The sequence below is a fragment of the Equus asinus genome, chromosome 9 (assembly GCF_041296235.1).
Source record: "Equus asinus isolate D_3611 breed Donkey chromosome 9, EquAss-T2T_v2, whole genome shotgun sequence".
In the NCBI taxonomy this organism is placed as follows: Eukaryota; Metazoa; Chordata; class Mammalia; order Perissodactyla; family Equidae; genus Equus; species Equus asinus.
In genome coordinates, this window is record NC_091798.1 from 40,778,578 (window position 1) to 40,800,460 (window position 21,883).

At 39.2% G+C, this 21,883-nt stretch overlaps 1 protein-coding gene across 6 annotated transcripts in view; it reads right to left on the bottom strand.

Moving 5' to 3' along the window:
* The window catches only part of CTNNA1 (catenin alpha 1), a 311,563-nt gene that overhangs the window by 34,582 nt on the left and 255,098 nt on the right, over positions 1-21,883 (bottom strand). For all 6 annotated transcript variants that reach the window (XM_070518130.1, XM_070518129.1, XM_070518127.1 and 3 more), the window contains 2 exons: positions 15,997-16,077; positions 13,971-14,123 (listed from right to left, as the gene is read on the bottom strand). In XM_070518130.1, the coding sequence (XP_070374231.1) occupies positions 13,971-14,123; positions 15,997-16,077 (234 nt within the window). The remainder of the gene's footprint in view (positions 1-13,970; positions 14,124-15,996; positions 16,078-21,883) is intronic.

Sequence of the window (21,883 nt, forward strand, 5' to 3'; positions counted from 1 at the left end):
CTACTGCATCACTGCCTAAAGAAGGCATTTTGAAAAACAAATATAAAATTTGAGGTTGATCGCTGAATTAGCAATTTGGAAGTGACAAAGATCCCTGGTAAGGTGAGTGAGTGTACTAATACCCAGCACCCCTGCCCACCATTTAGGAGGCCAGTCTGTCACTGTGTTTCTGCTTTCCACTCTCGAGTCACTACTAGTACAATTTTATTTCAATTTATATTCTTCCAATTTTGTGACTCTGTAGAACCCAGAAAAAATGCTTAAATTAAGAAGCAAAAAACTATACTAAATATTATCTACTACAGATCAGACACACGAGAGCGGTATGTGGCTAAGGCTGAAAGGCTGACTTTTGTAAACCATCTTTCCTGTTTCCTGATACAAATTCTAACAAAACTAAGGTTATGGAAGACTTGTTCTTTATTTTAAAACATTAGTTAAGAATGTTTCTGATGTACCGTTGAAGCAGTAATGTCCTACAAGAGTACACTGCCCGTTTCAGGAGGCCGCCCTGCCTGGGCTGGGAGGAGGAAGCGGGCGCCTGTCACTGACAGTCTTCTCCAGATGAATGAGCTTCAATTCACCCTCCAGGGACAGAGCTACTCACTTCTAACAATGACAAATGTGCAAATGCAACATCTCAACCACAGCCCTCTAAGAGGCTAACCTCATGGACTGGTGCCAGGCTCAACTACAGTGAAAGCGGGGATGAGGGAAGGGGCTTCCTAAAGGCCTCCTTCTGGGACTCTAGAAATCTGGGATAGCAGTTAATACTAAGACTGAAGAAGATTCTAAAGTTTGAATTAAAAACACTCGGAGCAGCTAACTTCCAAAGAGAACCTGGCAGAGCTGAGACTCTGTAGGGCAATGAACAATATCCCTAGATTTGCTCTGGGAATAAATTATTATAATCTTTGTTACCACAGAAACCTGTGTATGAACAATTTAAACATCTTTGAGTCCTGCTAATCCAAGGAGTAGGCTAAGACTGACACTATGACTACTAGCTTTGAAATCAGGAGGGCCTCTTTTGCACTACTTCTGTCATGTTTCCTCGGACCTTGTAGAAGAGCAGAACATTTCAGAAAACTTGCAACTCCCTGGTAAAAAACAGCCCTGGGTTTTTGCTGGTTTCAGGAGTAGCCCAGTAACAATCTGTGCTGTGAAGGAAACACAAGCTGTTTCCCATTGCCCGCGGTAACTGCTCCTGGTTTTATCTTTGTCCCTTACCCTGGAACCTTGGCAGGAAGACAAGAAAAGATTTCTTTTTGTTCTTGGTAATAAATTAATGACCTACTCTCATAACAGCTTATACCCGCGCTATGGGAGTGAAACAAATGAGAAGAACTGTAGCATAGGGAGCTTTTAAGTGTAAATAGTGAAACCACGACTGAAGTAGCAGGCTGTAAGGATGAAACCCAAAACCGACATCACTTGCTATGCGGCTTTGGGTCAAACTACTACCCGAGTTTTCTTCTTTAAAATGGTTGAGTCTGAACTCTCAAAAAGTCCAAAATAACAGTAAGTCAACTTTTCCAAATCTGTCATATATAAAGTGAGAAGTCACAACTGCACATCATATAAATTCAGAACCACTCAAGAAATTTCTAACAATTACTCCCAAACCCACACAGGAAATGATGATGGAATAGAGGTTAAGCTTCTATCTCTCAAATTTCCAGGGAAAGGTGTTGGCTATCTTATTAGCAGGAACAAGATATCTTACCAAAATAAGAAGCTTGCATGGGTGATAGAAAAGTTCCAGAATGGATTGTGGTGACGGTTGCATAGCTCTGTAAATTTAGTAAAAATCATTGAATTGTATACTTAAAATGGGTGAATTTTATGGTATATAAATTATACCTCAATAATGCTGTTTTTAAAAAGAAATGCAGGGCTAAGCAGCTGAGTAAGGGAAATTAGCCAAGGCTAGAATGAGAAAAGCAGAAATTCAGAGAGGTAAGCAAGCACTGAAAACAATGTTTATGCGAGATGGAAGGTGTAGTGTTCTGTGATCAGATCTTGGGTTTTTAATGGGTCAATGCCGTGGGTCTCATAACGTAGATGCCTTAGATCAGAGACTGCACAGAGCTGGGACAGCCAAAAAGGCAACATCCTTAGTGAAAGAGTGAATTCAGAAAAAAGTCACCATGAAGAGGAAAATAGCAGAATACTTGCCAGAGTAAGCTCTAAGCATTCACTCAAGCAGGAAAATAAAAGGCCTGCCTTCCCCAAATTCTAACCCAAAGCTAGCCCTCCACAAGGATTTCAGTATACAAATTGTGTTACTCATATGGCCCAAAAAACTTTTAGGTTTAGGAGGTCATGTGTTAGTAGTATCCTTAAGCAATTAGCAGAAGTAAATATAAATGGAAATTTTCTCTGATGGAAAGCAATTTAAGCCCAGGCCTCAAAGAATTCCCAAATGCAAAATGCCAGGAATGTGAACTCAATAAAAAGTGCAGGAAGTATTTTTGCCCATCTTGGGCAAAAGTAAGCAAAAGAACTAACTGCATAATCAGATCCATAATGATTGCAGATACTCAAATGATCAAAAATGGAATATGAAATACTAAAAATGGAACATGCATTTCTCATGTTAACAGAAACTTTAAAAAGTATACAAAGTACAGATAAGAAAAAACACACTCAAAAATGACTAGGAAGATTTGAGAAGGATCAAAATAGAACTTCAAGAGAAAAATAATAACTTCTACCACTTCTAGAAATTTAAAATAATATTGACCAAACAGTGCTGAAAAGAGAATTTACTAACCTGGAAAGTCATGAAGAAATTATTCAGGAAAACCAAGACATTTTCGCCATATGGAAACCACAAAAGAAATCAAGAGACGTAAGATAGATTGAGAAGGTCTTCTATTCAACTACAAGGAATTTCAGAAGGAAAGAGAGAGAATGGGGAAGAGGCAATACTGAAAGAGATAAAGGCTCAAAATTTTTCAGAGTGAACAAAATATAATTCTCAGATTTAGGAAGACAAATTCTAAGCAGGGTAAATAAAAAGAAATCCACACCCTGAGACACTGTAGAGAAGCTTTACAACAACAAAGACAAGAAGATTTTTTAAAAAGCCAGAAAGTAAATACAAATTGTCTACAAAGAAAGCTCAGTTAAGATTTCTGATTTCTCAACAGCAACAATAGAAGCCAGAGATAGGGAAATATCTTCAAATCACTCAAACGGGGGGAAATCATCCTAGGATAATATATCTACAGAAATTACTTTTTCAAGAATTAGGGCAAATAAAGACACTAAGACAAAACAAAAGCAAAAACAACCTGAGATCATCTACTCCAGACAGATCTCAGCCCCCACTAGAGGAATTTCTAACGAAGATGCTTCAGGAAGAAGGGAAGTAATCCCAGAAGGAAGCTTTAATATGCAAGAAGAAATGGAAAGCAATGAAAACATGGTATCAGGTAAAATTTCGGCATATGATGAACAAGTGAATAAAGCAATACCAACAGTGTCTAACTCACGGGACTAAAAATTAAGAGAACCAAAATACTGAAGAGCAATAATACTTAAGTTAGAGAATGATTGAAGTTAAAACATTCTAAGATTCTTACATTGTTTCAGAAGGAGGAATAGATACTGATTAACCTTAACCTCTGAGTAAAATATGTATGCTAAAATATCCAGTTACTACTAATAAAACAGACAGTGTACGATTTCCAAACAAGAAGAGGGGTAACAATATGAGGAGGTGGGAGGACTCAATCCCAAAGAGAGAAGGAGAGTTAGAGAAGGAGAGATGGAAGCAGCACAGGGTTAAGAAAGAGAAAGACAGAGAAGAAAATGCAATAGTAAAAATGAACCCAAAACTCATAACGATAATGAATGTGTATGTACTAAACTCTCTAACAGGGGGAAAAAACTCTGCTAAACCGAATAACAATAACTAAAAATATGCTCTTTATAGATACTTTTAAAACATAAAGAAAGAGAAAGGTGGAACATTATTTTTAAAACAAATGAAAGCTACACTGCGAGGACCAGGAGGAAGCACTGGACTCACAGCCCTCCGTCCTCCCAATATTGTCACTGGGAGGCTGAAGGCCACATGCTGGTTTGACCTCTCACCAGATCATAGCTGTGTGGATCTCAACTCAGTGGTAACTGAATGTTAAGACCATGCCTTTTTAGAGGGAACTTACAAGGAAAAAAAAAAATCACGAGGAATCTGTCACTGTATTTAAACATAATATTAAAATGTTGAGGACGCTATTTAATTATTCACTGTCCCTTATATTAAAGCCCCATGTGAGGATTTTTTTTCTACATCTTATTTTTAGGATAGGCTTATCTTCCATGAAAAAATGGCATACTTCCTCCATTCTAAAGACCAGAACTACACAACTATTGTGTTTCATCCTTTCCTCCTTGCTACCAAAGTACAGTGCCAAACTCAAACTCAAGCACGGCAATTATAATTCATAATTGTGTTATTCTTCTTCTAAGTCCTGATTTTCTACATCTACTTTATTTTACCATACACGTTTTTGTTCAAAATAAGCCATGCCAAATCTAATTTTAGGAAGAGGCAGGATATAAACACAAGCATCTCTACTCTAGTAACAGGATTAGAAATAGTGAATTTACTAAAACATCATAAACTATTTTAAACAGCTTGGCTATTTGATATTTTTTAAAGGGTTTCATTTGCAGATCACCACTTGGATGATATTGTAATCATTTCCATTTACGTGGGATCACATGGACTACTTACAAAGTTCCCTATTTCTATCTAAGTGCATGGATAATCTACCAGTAAAGCTAGAAAGGAGGCCTGTCTAAACATTAGTCCATCAGCTCTACTCATGAGAAAACAGGAGGGCCTACAGTCTTTTCTGGAGCAGAGTCAGTTGGGCAAAGTGCTTCCTTACTCATTCCTACTGACGCTCCAAGAGAAAAGAATCCAGATGGTCCTTGAGAACAAGGTTCATCCACTGCTTTCACTTGACCATCCCAAAATTTGACTAGGTGGTTGAGTTCAGCCAAAAAAAAGCTTGTTTAAGGGTAAGGTGTTAGAATAGCATATGTAAGACACTTTTGTCTCACACTACTCAATCCAACTAAACTTACAGACCCTTGAAACTGTGAGATAACCAATCTCAATATGCTTGGAAAAATCTTCTGGAATCCAAGGTCAGCATTCTTCCCAAGAACACCTGAGTGCTTTCATGCAAACATCCTAAAAAATTGAAGCTTCATTTAATTTGCTATTTGCAAGAATTCAGCCTACAATATTATGCAAAGGCACTGAGAAAATACCTGAGATGTCACAGGTAGATCATATAAGGTCAGTGTTTAATTCAAATGCTCCTTACAGAACCTTCTTCAAGGCCACTTTACTGCGCATTATCAGCACACCACAGACTAAAAGTTATAATGCAGATCATTCAATTTGTAGTTAAAATACACATTTCAAGCCAATAAAGCCATACCCTATGAAGTCCTGGATAATGGGAAATACTTGGCAGGGGGAGGGGGAGGAGACAAGCAATAATAATCCAGCTCAAAAGCATACCAGTTACATTTACTTTTTGGTTCTTCACTCATAAGGCAATGAACAAGATACTATCTTATTGTAGCAAGTTCATTATAACAAGAGGCCCATTTTAATACAATGTCTGGGGTTGAGGGAAAAGGGATACTAAATGATATATGGTTTTTATAGGCATGGTTTCATGAACGGCATTTTTCCTATTTCATTCTCGATTGACAAATTTGAAAAGAACTCAGAAGAGGACAAAATTAAAAAGGGAAAACTGATTGCTCTTTAGCTATTAAGCTCCCACAGTCAAAGGAGTTGGGCAAAGAATGAAGCAATTAAAAAGGACACATGGGTGTTGCATTATTGACAAAAAGGTTAATATTTCTGACAGAAAATAAATTTTTCACTTCAATACACTAAATCAAAGAGCAACATAAAGAAATCATTAACTTGATATGAGAGAAAGTCAGGCATAAAAGGTAGTATTGTTACCTTGAAGCACAACCATGCCCTTTTATAAACAGATGAAAGAAAAGCTCTAGTGCTATACTCCAGAACAGAAGAAAACGGTGAAGAGAAGGGTCACCCAGCTCACCCATACTGACCCTCAGCTCCTGCTCTTCCCATGGGCCTTGGGGGCACACAGTCTCTACACATCCTTCACATAAGAAAAGGGGCTTCAATACCATGTGGGGAGGTACTGGATTCCACTGACAATTGTGGTGTGAGGCATCAGAGGTCCTAGCCAGACCCTGAGAAACCTCATGGCAAACACTTAATTTGCCTTTCAAGGAAAATCACAAAAGTCATTTAATAACTTTAAGGATCCAAGAGGCAGCCAGCACCACACAGCCTTCCAGACACTAACTGTGTGCACACAGAGGGACTGGAGAAATTTACTTCCGCTCATAAAACTCAAGAGTCAGTATGTGGTTTTTATTCTTGAAACTAATCTTGCATTTCCATAATGTGATACACAAAGAAGGCACCATAAAAAGTTTCCATTTCTAAGTGGGTGGTATCCCTAATACTACTCAGAAACTATTAACACATTTGAAGCAACTTTACACGACACCCCAAATTAAAGCATAACCTTTTTATACTTTTTTGTTTGTTTGTTTGAGGGGGAAAGTATTTCCATTAAAGCAGTAAATAAGACTTCCAAAAATCAACTTAGCAAGAGCCAACACATCTGCTCCAATTTTATTTTGGTCACGTATTAAAATACTGCTTAAATAACAGCTTTTGCTCAGCTTCCATTTCAAACACTGATAAAATGGATACATTTTTTCACATATCATCTCAGCACCATTTATACCACATTATGCAAAATATACACACTATATAAATTTATTTTGATTGTTTCTCTTTCTAGTAGAAGGTAATCTTCATGAGGGTAGAGATTTTTATTTTATTCACTACTACGTCCCTAATGCCCAGAACAGTGAATGAGACATATTAGGAACTCTATAAATATTTGCTATAAGAAACTATTACAATTTTTTTTCTCCCTCAACTACTGGAAGTTTGCTATAGGTTTTTGAAAGCTTTGTTCTAGCACAAGAAAATAATGCTCAAATCAACATTACTTAACCTTAAAGAAAGTCTCCCAATTTTTCCCATTATCTCCTCATCCCAAAAGATTTCACAATTCATCCTATGGTGTACACATTACACAGAATGATGCATTACGATGCTCTTTGGTATAAACATTATAATACTTCAGAATAAGATAAATCTCACTAACAATGAAGTTCAGTCATAATGTAGAGTTCTGCATTTCTCAAAGTATAATCCTCAGACCACTGAGTCAGAATCTCTGGGAACAGTGGCCCAGGAATCTGAATATTGAGCACCTGGAGAACCAGGAGATCCATTCATCTAATAGTTACTGAGCACCTACTATGTTCCAGGCACTGTTCTAGGCCCACGTTCTCAAAGAACTGACAGTCTACTGGAGTATGGGGTGGGGAGCAGACAAGTAAGAAAATGAAACAAACTCAATATTCAGATAGTGAGAAGTATCATGCAGGATATAAAACAAGTAACAGGATGAAAAATTACTGGTGGAGGGATGGATGGAGGGAATGAGGGATCTGAGAAAGGCTCTCTACAGAAGTAACACTTGAGCAGAGACCTGTAGGATGAGAAGTGGGCAGAGCATTCCAGGCAGAGGGCCCAAGGAGCACAGAGGACATAAGGTAGTAACACGTTTGGGGGTGGTCAAAGAGGAAGAAGTAGTCAAGTATGGGGGGCTGGAAGGCAAGGGAGACACAGGATTAGAGGCCGTTCAAAAGGCCAGCAGAGTACCTTACGGACCATGATCAAGAATCTGGATTTTATCCTATGTGTGCCTGGAAGCCAAGGGGGAGTCAATCGGCCCTGAAGCAAAGGAATGACATGATCTGATTTAAAGGGATTATGTTGGCCACTTTGCAAAAAAGAGACTAGAGCAGGACAAAAGGGCAAGCAAAAGAATCAGTTAGGAGACTGCTGCAGAAGTCTAGCAAGAGATGATGGCTTGGACTAGGGAGGTGATTATGGAAATAAAGAAGAGTAGAATGATTTGGGGGCTTGTAGATTAAATATAAAACATGAGGGAAAAGAATAATTAAGGACGACTCCTAGATTTTTGGCTTGAGAAATTAAGTGGGACACTGGCCAAAGGGAAAAAAACACAAAAAAAGTACAAGGATGTTTATCAGACCATACATGTAGCAACCTAAATAACCTAAATACCTAATGGTAGGGGACTGGTTAATTAAATGAACTAGTAAGCAATCAATATAAATGCTGTAAATGAGTACAACATAGAAAAATGGCCATGACATGATAAGGAGGGAGAAAACAAATTATGTAATAATATATTACGGTATCATTTTGCATCAAAAACCAAACCAGTATGATACCATCAATTTTGTGTATTTTTTAAAAAACCAACATTTAAAAAACATATAGATAAAATAACAGTTAATTTGCTCCCAAATGTTACTTGGTTTTCTTTGTGCTTTTCTTTATTTTCCAATTTCTAAAATGAACTTTTATTTCTTTTATAGTGTTTTTGTAAAGCTATATTTTAAAATGGCAGTGTCCCCAAACTGCACCTAATCTAAACTGGCACTTTATCTTTTCTCTCCAAGCACCTTGTTGCAAAGGGATGCTTTCAGAGGCTCTTGTAATTTCTCTAATAAAGAAGTTGGGCAAATGAGCCTAAGTGGTATTGCCACAGAACCCTGGGTAAACTCTGGCGGGTGAGAGTTTTACGTGAGTCTAGATCCCCACTGCAGGAATTACAGAGCATCCCCAAATGGTTCTGGGAAGACGCTTGGCTTTACTTCAGTGTTGAAGAGCACATTTCTAATACCCAATAACTTAGACTACATACTTTAGAGATCAGATGTGAGATGAGTCCATTTAACCTCAAGGAGTGCTATCCGATGTATAGCGGGACAAGTGTTTATGGGGAAAATTGGGGAGACGGGGATTACTCTGTAGCACATTAACAGAACCTTCTCTGGGAAGCAGACAGGCAGCTGGAATCCACAAAGCTGCCAGAATATAAACTATGCTTCCTATAGTTACCCCAATTTTAATGGAGGGATCATGGAAGATATTGAAAAGGACGTGAGGGGAGTAGTGTAGACATGTTTTATCTAGATAATTTAGAGAGCAAGATAAAAATTTAAAAATTCTTAACTGCTGAAAGGCCAACTACATACAAAAAATTGTTCAATGAAGAGAAATGATTTCTAGTAGCAAACTGAAAGGTTCTATCCTATGCCTTCTTGGATAAGATTTCCCGCCCCGCCCCCCCCCACCCTCCTCCCCCCTCCCCCACTGAGGAAGATTCACTCTGAGCTAACATCCATTGCCAATCTTCCTCTATTTTTTTTATATGTGAACTGTCACCACAGCATGGCCACTGACAGATCAGCGGTGTAGGTCTGCACCCAGGAACTGAACCCAGGCCGCTGAAGTGGAGCGCACTGAACTTAACCACTAGGCCACAGGGGCTGGACCCTAGACAACATTTTTTAAACATCAGATTGGATAAAAGATATGCTTATTTAAAAAAAAAGAAAGAAAGAACGTATGTTTGGAAGGGGCAGTCAACAACTTTAAGAGCAATGCCAACAACAATCCTGACATGATAGGACAGTAGACTGAATCTACGAAGTTTACATCATATGGATATCATTTACCCATATGGATGAGTGACAAAACCAAAGAGAGAGCCAAATAACCAACTGCACCCACACAGACAAGAATGGAGAAGACGGGACAGAGCAGCAGCACCTCAGGAGGGAAAACCCTGGGTGGGGAGTGACTGTGAGCTCAGTGGGAATCACAGAGCAAGGTCACAGCCCAAAAGGCTAAAGCCATCCTGGGATACACTGGTCAGAGTCGCCTTCCAGAATGATGGAGGCCTCAGCTGCTCTATCTTGGTCGCCCTGCCCCTGGAGCAGGTGTTCAATAAGGCCTGGCACTTGAGCGGCGAGCATTCAGTAAACAGACGCAATGAAGAGAGACTCTGAAAGGCGTGAGAAAATCATCTAGACCAGTGCTGTTCAAGAGAAATATAATGTGAGCCACGTAAAAATTTTTAAATTTCTCAATAGCCATATTAAAAAAGGTGAAATCAGCAAAAATAGTTAATTTAATCACAAGGTATTACACTTCAACATATAATCAATATAAAAAATTAACGAGATATTTTACCTTCTTTGTTTCCATTCTACATCTTCGAAATCAGGTGTGTATTTTACACTTATAGCTCCTCTCAATCACATGTACATAGCAGTGAGAAGGTGGACAGGGGTAGTTCCAGAGAAGGAGACTGTGCCTCCTCTTTCCTAACAACCAGAGAATCCACCAGTGGAACAGGCTGCCTCGGGAGAGGGGGAGTTTCCCACTACAGAAAGAGTCCAAGAAAGGAAAGTGACAATACAGGGATGTTACACAGAGGGGATTTACACACCAGAGTGAAAAGGATTCTATGAGAAAGAACCACTCACTGTGGTGTGAAGAGATGGACCCAATTCCCTGGAGAAAACAGAAAACCTGGCTCCTAAGGGGAGAACTTAAGGGAAAAGAAGAATTCAAACAATGCAAGGAGCACCAGATAAGAGAAGTGGTAAGTCACTGGGTAAGTGGCCACAAACAGGATCTACACAAATCTGCAGGAAACAAACCTGCCCTGTCTTGCCTCTTCCATGTGGCGTTTATGGCTGTGTAGCAGGCTACCTGAAAACCATGCATCCCACACACGTTCAACATGGGGAGGTGTTACATAATGAAGAATGTCTAGTCTTTGTCCTGGATTCCCTGGGAGAGAACTTCTAAATCCTTGAGATTTCGTAGTGTCTTTGTTATTCATCGTTGGCCCTGATAGTTTATGCTAATGAGGTAACTCCTGCTGAGCCACTAGATGTTATGCTAATGAGATTGCTGAGGATGGAGTAGGGCACCATGCCAACCATGTGATTAGAGGATTGGGACTTTCAGGAGAGCCCAAACTCCAGGGGAAAGGAAGAAGGACTGGATTGAGTTCAATTAAATCATGATTCTATCAATCATGCCTACATAATGAAACTCCAATAATAACTCTGGACACTGAAACTCAAGGGAGCTTCCTGGTTGGTGAACCATCTATGTGCCAGGAGGGTGACATGTCCTGATTCCACAGGGAGAGGGCAGGAAACACTAACTTGGGGCCTTCTCATGCTTCATCCTATGTATCTCTTCATTTGGCAGGTCCTGATTTGTATCCTTTACAATAAAATATAATAAGTATAGCACTCTGCTGAATACTATGAATTGTTCTAGCAAAATAACCTGAAGTGGGCCATGGGAAACCCCCAAATTTGTAGCCAGTTGGTCAGAAGTACAAGAGGCCTGGGGACCCCCAAACTTGCAGCTGGCATTTAATGTGAGGGCAGTATAGTGAGGGCGTTCATGGGAACTCCTAAATTTATAGCCAGTTGGGTCAGAAGTGCAGGTGAGCTGGGGACCCCCTAACTTGCAGCTTGCATCTACAGTGAGGGCACTCTTGTTGGGGACCAGGCACTTTACCTGTGGGGTCTGTGCTAACTCCAAGTGGTTAGCGGCAGAACCGTATTGTAGTACTTTAGGAGGACAAACATATCTGGCAGAATTCTAAGTGGCTACAGAATCTGAGCCCTTCCTTTCCTGCCAGAGAACTATCAACCACCAGCCCTACTCAACTTTCTCTTAGCACTCTTACTTCCCCCTAAACCTCTAGGAAAAATGGCAAACGGGCCCTAAAATCAAAGTTGGCCTGCAGACATTTACTCCATTTAAGAAGGAACTAACGAAATGAAAGGAAGAAGTTAGGAAATTAACAAAACAACCACAAGAAGTATTTTACCTTTGCTTAAAACGCTTCTCTCACTAGTTCAGTGTTCCATTATAACACAAAATTGTGTGGGGAGGAGAAACCTTGTCAATGAAGAATAAAGTTCTGCCTTGAGTGAGGCATTTGAGGCTTTTATAACACTTTAAAAACTCATTTCCTTTTCACGCACATATGCAATTATATATCCTAGTATCTCCATTACCATAAATGTAATTTAACTGTTTGCAAAATGGCACTACAAAGCCTTTGGTTATGCCTCAAAAGCAATGAAAAGCCATGTGTCATTTAATACATGTATAATATGTATGGGGGGGTGAAGGGTGTGGAGGGCACAGAGAGGGGAAAGAGGTGAGAAAAGGGTCAGAACTGAGTTGTAAAAGGGAACACGAAATTCTAAGCTCTAAAGGGCCCTTGGTGAGTAATGTTCAGAATTAAATAAAAAGTATAAGCATGGACAAAGCTCCAGGAGCAAGGTCTCCAAAGCCACCAGGTCCATATAATGCTTCTCACTGGGCATAAGGCTGTCAACTAAGTCACTGAACTTGAGTGGTACAGCCCTTTTTGTTGGAGGGACGCAAGCCAGGTGATCTGAGGCAAGTCTTCTAACCTCTCTAAGTGTCAAGTTCCCTTACCTCAGCAATGTTACCATGGAAAGTCATTGTATTTGCATACACCTGGTACACAGTAGGTGCTCAGTAAGTGTCAGCTGTGTTAGCTAGAGAGGCTGAGGATGACACAGCAGCCCCTAAGAAAGGACCCTCCAGCTGCAGTACAGACAAGGGTTACCCTCTGAGGTTCAGCTGCCACACTGAGCCCTTTCTCATGCCATTACTGGAACCTGTTATCCAAGGCTGGGGGCTGGTAGAGTTCCTGCTTCCTGCCTCACAGACACACTTTTTAATATGTAGGCTACTTACAGGAGGTTGGCTTCCTGAAGACAATCTTTGTACATGTGGAGGTTACACCTCATGCTGTCATGTGACTACTGTGAACAAGATTACGCTTAACGGAGACACAAAATGAAAGTCATCTGATTTTAATTCCAAATGCCAAAATCATTAACTTGAATAGCAGACTGACCTATGTATTCTGTACATAATTAATTCAGGTCAGAATAACACTTAACGTTCAAAGCAAACTAGATGTAAAATTAGTAATTCATTTAACATGATTACTACGTTTTCCTTGGAATATTTTTATGTTATTAACCTGGCCTAATGTCACTATAAATCCAAATGCACAAGACACACATTTTACATAAACGGTTCATTTTCTGTTCTTACATAATGACCAAGTTACCAAATGGTCTATGGAATATCTTTTCCAAATACTGGATGTTTTACATTTAAGGTTACAAAATCAAACAATTTGAGTATATGCTTACCATGTGTCAAATTTTTGAAATAAAGTAATAATGAATAAATTAAACGATTATATAATTTCAGTTATCAAAAGGCAGAAGCAAGCCTAACCTACCTGGAAATTAAATAGCAATTCACTCCTCCTCCTTCTTGTCACTTAACAAACCAACCACTTATAGATTTCTACTCTTCAAACATATCAAATTAGCAGCATGTTACAGCTCGGTTTCTTCAATTTTAGAACAAGATGATTAGGCTGAGTCTATGTCTCAGGCAAGGTTAAGCACTTGACACACACCATCTCTTTTAGACCTCAAAATAATTCTGAGATAGGTATCATTAGTATCCTCATTTTACAGACTAGAAATGGGAATTCAGAAAGGTTAAGTAATAATTTGCCAGGATGCAAGCCCAGGCAGTGCAATTCTTGAGCTCTAGCTTCTAGCCACTACTTCATCCTACAGTGTCTTCTGAGTTTAGGCATGTCATGATCTATCTTTATCTGCATTAACATTAAGTGGAGATGTTAAGTTTCCAAGATAGGGACTATCTATATTTAATCATGTACATAATTAATGTAAACTGACCAATAATGAAAGACTTTCATTTTATACATATTGTATACCAGGTGAGCCCCCAAAATTTTCAGCTGATTAAATAATGTGATTAAAAATCACCATTCTCCACCAAATTACCTACAGTTAATAAAGCTTACCTCAATCAATTTGTTGGCATGTTCACGGAAGACTTGAGCATATTCCTTAACTTCTTTCTCATTTCCATTCTTTGCAGCTTCAATCAATACTAAAAGTGGGACGTTGGTTTCCAGGAATGAATCCGAAACATGGTCCATGACAGCTTTGCGGAGCTAATAATTGAATTGTAAAAATTTTATTTTATTTCTACCAAGAAGCTAAATTGCTTTTTTCTCTTGTAGTTTTAAATCTAGTGAAAGCTTGGCTTCACAATAGCATGGCTGTACTTGTATGAGGACCCTTCATGGAAGCCATGCTGTTATATAATCTGCAACATAGGCAACACAATCATGGAGATAACGATTTACACTACAGTTACAGCATATCAGCAACAGAATCTCAGTTTTCAAGATAATATCCTTTTTTCTTGAGAATTACAAAACCAAAGCTTGTATCTTAAAGGAATAACTCAAAACTGAATAGACAGCAGCTCTGGGTTGAACTGGCACATAGCCTTGGAATATACGTAATCAGCCTAACTGGCTAAATAAAAATGAGAAGAGAGGAAAACAGCACTTTCTGGTTTATCTGTTCAGGGTTAGCACACCATGAACCTTAAAACTGAAAGGTTATCTTTATAACTAATTCACCAAAAGGAAAATGAATAAAGATACACTCCACCTTTAATTTTGCTTTATATTAAGACATGAATAACAAAATATATCTTCACTAAGTGTAGAAATTATTTCTACAATTTCTTTTGCTTTTTCTTTTTTTTTTTTTTGAGGAAAATTGGCCCTGAGCTAACACCTGCCGCCAATCCTCCTCTCTTTGCTGAGGAAGACTGGCCCTGAGCTAACATCCGTGCCCATCTTCCTCTACTTTATATGTGGGACGCCTACCACAGCATGGCTTGCCAAGCGGTGCCATGTCCGCACCCAAGATCTGAACCGGCGAATCCCGGGCCTCTGAAGCAGAACGTGAGCATTTAACCACTGCACCACCAGGCCAGCCCCTACAATTTTTTAAAAAATCGTAATACATTGTTTTATAAATCCAATGCTACTGGGTTTTTCTTTTCCTCTGAGGAAGATTAGCCCCGAGCCAACATCTGTGCCAATCTTCCTCTACTTTATACTTGGGTCGCTGCCACAGCATGGCTGACAAGTGGTGTAGGTCCACACCCAGGGTCTGAACCTGTGAACCTGGGCCACCAAAGCAGAGCATGCTGAACTTAACCACTAGGCCATGGGGCCAGCCCCCTCAACTACATTTTTTTTCTTTTCCCCAAATCCCACCAGTACTAGCTGCATATCCTAGTTGTGGGTCCTTCCAGTTGTGGCATGTGGGACGCCACCTCAGCATGGCTTGACAAGCGGTGCCATGTCCACACTCAGGATTCGAACCAGTGAAACCCTGGGCCGCCGAAGCAGAGTACACGAACTTAACCACTTGGCCACGGGGCCGGCCCCTCAACTACATTTTTTAAAGACTAAAACTAAATTCGATTCCAAACTATTAATGAGATTATTTAACATTAAATGAAGAGATTCTCTCCTCTGTATTTACTACCTCAGAAAATTGAGTACCCCAAATATCTCCAGACCCACCGTATTTGTACTAGAAACACATCTCCACCAAGGATCTAAGGGAACTGTGAGTGTGCCATCAGAACAGGGCAAGTCAAATAAATTACTCCAATTTCTGTCTCTACTATTTGTAAACTAATATCACAAGATCCTTCAGGGTACTTTCACATGTCCCCAAGTCATGGTAAATTGATTTTCTTACCTGTACATCTTTTTCACACGAGAGCTAATTTATTCAGTCTATCCCAGTGGGACTGTATTATTCTAGATCCCCAAGAGATTTTAGTAGCCATTTAAAAGTTTATTAGCAACAAAACAGAGACAGATAGTCTGTTTCCTGTGAAAATCCACCCTTTACTCCAATAAAAGATAGAGGTCCAATATTTATTGAGATTTTATAACCAAAACTACAAAATTGAGAACTTGGGGAAACAATCAGCACTTTCTTTCAGCTTACCTGTCTACGCAAGTCCCTCGTCTTCTTGGTCATTTTATCTATTGCAGAATTGAGTGCATCACTTCTTTCTTTACGTCCAGCCTGGAAAAAAAGGAAAGAGATGCACATTTTAGTAATTCACAGGGAAATTTAATGATAGCTGACAGCTATCTGTGCTCAAATCCACACTGAGAAAACAATCAATTGTTTTGGCCCAAAGCTGGAAAATAAGGAGGGGAGAGGGAGGGTGAAGAACCATGTGGCTTTGTTCATGAAAAACTAACCTTACAACTCTTAGCCTCCACATTATCCCATGATGGGAATTGAGGGAGTTTTTCCAAAATAAAAGAATGCAACAGATAAGACTTTCGTTTAACGTTTCCCTTAAAAAATTAAATTTATATTTTAATTCAAGGTTCAGCATACACCAATTTCATTAAGGAACCAGCCCTCCTTGAACTGCAAGCAAGAACAGGTTACACCTGATTTTGATGAATTCTGAGATTTGAAGGACATCAAAATGGGAAAGATGGCATCTGGCACTAAAACAATGTGAAACAACAAATTTTAAGACTAAGATAAACCATCATAGGTCAGAGTTAATGATGTATATTATGCAGCTCGAACAAGAATGCTTTGTAAGATTACTTCAGCCCTATTTTTTTAAATTCTAAGCTGAGCTTAATGCAATTGTACTGCACAGAAAAGAACATATTAGCCACCCTGAGAAAGGTATATAAATCAGCATTTCTTCAGAGGTCAAGGGGTCAAGTTGAAATTTGCCCCAGAGAACATTCTAAGCAGACTCAAAATAGATCATAGTTGAAAGAAAAGGGACAAAAGTAGTTATCCCAGGTAGAGCTAGCCATGTGCTTGGAAATACCTAGTAAGACATCAGCTAGGTTAAACTAGAAAGTATATTAAAAGTTTTTCCTTATAAAATGCCCAGCCAATAAATGTGGCTCTTTTTGTAAAACATAGTAATCACAGGAAAGATACAAATGGACAAAGAAATTTAACCCAGTGTTCTACCTTTGGCTGCTCTCATGACATTCTGCTATGGACATGCCATCAATACATAAGGCAGCACAGCAAATGAATGGTTGGGGATGAGGGAAATGTGGTTATACATTTTCTGAGGGCCTTTTATGTACATTTGTTACACACTTTCTTTCTTACTCCCAATCTGTTAAAAGGGAACAATGACACTTGTCCCTCTGCCCTCATCTCTATGGACTATTAGAGGAGAAAAGAGAAGGAATATTGGGGATACAGGTTATTTAGCAGAGGACAGAAAGGAGACAAGAGGGGAATTATGAATATTAAGAGTGGAAAATAAGTGATAAATTGATATGGTCACTATCAAATCTGGTCAAGGTCGCATCCCTTACCTTTCTCCACAATACTCTTGGTACTGCCAATAAAATTAAGCAGTCGACTAATGTTAATGGGTAAAAAAGAGTCTCAACAAAAACTGATTCAGGTATGAGAATTTCTACCTGCAAGAATAAACTGATTTACTCACGGCCATCAGTAACAAAAGAAAAGACAATCTATCTCAAAGATCAAAATACCAGGATCTAAGGCAAAGGCGGATAAAATTGAAGAGATTTTTTAAAACATCAAACTGACCTCATAATTAATGCTTTAATCAGGAAGGTCTCAGCACATTCCTTGGACACTCACTTCAAGAAAATTTCTCTAACTAAACCCAGTAAAGTTTGTCAATGTACCTAGCCACATATTTTGGATGTTTCTAACAGATTATTTATTCCAGAAAGTATCTGTTATCTGAAACCCAAAGGTTGGGCTCAATGACCTCATGAGAGCCCAATCCCCTGTAACCTCAAATGCCCAGAAATTTCCTCAATTTACTTTGAAAGTTATATAAAAGCAAATTCTTAAACTTGACTTTTGAGGGAATTAGAGTCGTGCAGCAAAATTCACTTTAAGACCCAACCCACACCATGAATCTGTTAATTCTGTCTTTGTCAAACTACTCTAAAAATCAATTTGTCTTTCTTGTTACTTGGGAAATAGAGGTTTATGCCTCATTAATCAGAAGGGGACAGTTCAGAAGTTTATTTACTGAAGCTTGTAGGTTATACTAGACTGACCATCTTTTAAATCAAAGCATTCCTTTAAAAAAAAAAAAGATCCAAATAACAAGTTTAGGGTTCCAATCATTTAAAATATAATAGGGATGCATTCACAACAACGTGGATGGACCTCGAGGGTATTATGTTAAGCGAAATAAGCCAGTCAGAGAAAGATGAACTCTATATGACTCCACTCATAGGTGGAAGTTAGTATATTGATAAGGAGATCTGATCGGTGGTTACCAGGGAAAAGGGGGGGTGGGGGGAGGGTACAGCGGGGGAAGTGGTGTACCCACAACATGACTAACAAAAATGTACAACTGAAATCTCACAAGGTTGTAATCTATCATAACATTAATAAAAAAAATATATATATAATAGGGATGAGTACACACACAATACACACACTTACAACCTTAACAATGAGCATGATGAAAGCAGAAAGCTTGCTGATCTATAAAACGTGATTTTACTTCTCTTTGAAATTAACGCTGTTATGATTTTTTATGTCTAGTTTTATCTAGGCCAAAGTAAAGCTGCTCAATGAATCTTTAAAATAAGTGACTCTCAGCTCCCACCTAGCTAAGACTCTATTCCCCAGAGCAGAGAGAGACCACCTAGGTTCACTCAATTTTGATATGTATGTTCCTGGTAAGCAATGACAAAGGGCTTTCTAAAAAAAGATAAGGTATGTTTGGATTTTAACATAAAGCTTCTCCTCAGCAAGTAAATATCAGCTGAGCTGAGGAGAAGCAAAGGTTATCAGGTGGGATGGCCTCTAGCAACACAGTTCTAGCCGAGATAGTGAAAGGGCTTTCAAAACTCATCTTTAGCAGAAGCATGAAGAAGCCACTCCACCTTCCTCCTGTGTGGACAGACTTCTATTTATTTAGACACACTCTTTACTGAGCACCTACGCTGAATCCATTGGAATGGGCAGGACTAGCCATTATCTTTCTCTGAAAGGGTTTATAATCTGAGATAAAATGATTCAGAGCAACACCTAATTCAGCAATACCCTGTATCGTGCTGGGTCTGGTAGGAGTTCTGAATGATGTTACAGTGGGTCAGAGTAGTAAGTAAAAACTATACAGAAGGTTATATTTAAGTTAGGCACTGGTTTTTTAAAAAGTATTAAGAACTAGAATTTCCTGGAGCAGTTTACTCACTTGGTGGTGACTTCTGAAAGAAGCATTTTTTTTCTTCCAAAGAACCACTTCCTGCTTCACAAAGAGTAAGCATTCTCCTATAACCAGTTCACAACTACTCCAACCACTCCAACCTTTGCCACAAATGACAGCAGGTCTCAGTGCTCCACCTGCTGCATATACATCCATCAATTTCTCACCCATACCCTACCAGCTCTCAACTCCCGTGCTCAGTTGGGAAGGGATGAAATATCCAACAGCCCGGAAAGGATGAAATATGTCCCTGGCATTGCTAGGGGCATAGCATGGCGTGTTTCGTCCCTAGAATTAATGTAACAAAGGTTCCCAGGTGAGCCTACAAAAGACTACTCAACCTAAAAGGTAACAGCACAAAATAAACACAATGCTTCCAGGGAAAAACACAAGGTGAATACTTCCACAACGCTTCCAGGGAAAAACGTGCTCTAATTTGAAGCATCTACATGATGTCTTCAGGGCTCTTCTGCCAGAGGCTTCCTTCTCTTTTTATTCTGCACTCTCCCTGCTGGAGCCCAGCCATTCCTATTACTTCAGTGACTATGGTCACTCTGCCATCGTCCATGCTATGATCCATCTATACACATTTTAATTCTTCAGACACGCCATGGTCTCTCGTGCCTACCTGGAATACTCTTCCCCTCTTCTAACTCTTATTCATTCTTTAGATGAGATATCATGCTTCCTTGTAGCAGCTTACTCTAGACACCCTCAACCCTAAGTTGCAGCTAGGTGTCCCTCTGCTCCCACAACACCTCATGCTTCCCCTCACAGCCATTCTCAAATCATACCCTGGGATAAATATACCTGTTGACCTGTCTTCTCCCGTTGGACATGAACAAAGTGAAAAGCCAGTGACCAATTGCAGACATGTTTAAAAGTCATAGGACTTAATGTGTGCTCTAAGCGGCACATTATCAGTCTCCTGCTTTCTTTTTAACAGTGAAAAGATAAGGCTTTTCAAAGAACCCCAAATACTGCTTTCTATCTTCATTTTAAACTAAAGTAACGATGGAGAAAGTAACAGAGAAAGGTAAAACCCAATGTTTCGGGCTTGAAACATTTAAGGACTATTTAAAAGGAAACAAGAAGGTTTGATTAATTTAACAGGAAGGTCTAATTTGACACAATGCCTCCATCAGCCATCAGAAAATTAAACAAAATTTAAAAACTAAGAATCATGGCGTTCCACAAAACCCAAGTCAGAATGGGCATCTGAAGGCCGCCCCCCAACTCCCACACCCAAGACACTGAGCAGCACCTTCACCTCCAGGTACAAAAGGGGAAAACTGAGGCTGTCGCCCACAGAGTAGAGGCCTTCAAGTAAAGCAGGGGGTGAGGAACTTCAGAAAGAAAGTGATATCTAAGTGCAGCTGGAAGGCTTCAGAGAAGAATACGGGAGCTAATATTAGAGATTCTCAAAAAAATGTTTGAAAACCAAGTGAGACTAGCATCTATTAAAGAGTCAACCCACGTCTTCAGGAGTAGGACTAAAAGGTTTGCTGTGGGCTGGGCAACATATCATCATGCAATATGCATTTAGTGAATAACACGAGAAGCAATTTGACCTGGTTGTTCTACCTGGCCCACAGATGGCTGATGGGTTCTGCATGAGCTGAATATGTGACAAGGGTCAGTGGCCTTAGACAAAGACTAAGTAGCTTAATATTAGAATACAATGGTTATATAGACCTGCATTTCCAAATTCTCTGAAAGAGTACCCTCTCCTTAAAGTTGCAAGGAACAGAAGTTTCTAGTTTGCCTAATGTTACGTATTACAGCCTAAAAATTAAAAAACTATGTTGGGAACTCTAATGTTACATACTTATTACCCTACTTTCCTTCTCTTTCCCGTCACAGAAAGCAAAAGTTAGAAATGACCTTTACTGGTTTGTCTCGGTATTTTCTCAGATGATAGCCACGCTTGCTCACCACTTTTACATTATTCTTGGCTCAATGTTGCCTTACACCTGAAAATATGCCCAGGCATCTGTCTAGATGTCCTATCAGTTCTATTAAGCTTAGGTATTTTCAGCTCTGGCCAGAGCAACATGCTAGAATATGGCTTTTGAGGTATTCCACCATGGCATAACTACACTATGTCCACATAGATGGCTGCTCAGCACAAAACTTAGCATTAAGTGAAGGACAATGAATATGTGGCACCTTTCCACCAAATTCTGGTAGATCACAATGAGCATGTGACCAATGACAAAATCCATGATAAAGAAGAATTAGAAAGCCAATATTAAGAGGGTTCTGGCACAAGTTGAAGCATGTAGCTGAGATATTCTAACCCCTTTTTGAGACACCAGATTTCTTCTTCTTAAAACAGAAAGTAATCATCTACTCGTTAAATAGCTGCTATGCATAATAATTTGGAAAGTTCTCAGAAGTACAAACAGGTATATAAAGCAAATAAGTATATAAACCAAGTATATAAAGGTCATAGAATAAGACCTTAACTTTGAAGCTACTAATAATCCAGGAAGAAAAAAGAATAGAAAGATTCAGCTGTGGGGATATTTCAGAAGAATTTTTCAATACTCAGTTAACTGGTAAAGTCAGGCTAAGATCTGTGATAAACCAAGGAACCCTTTTGGTTTCTATGTTGATTCAAAAGAA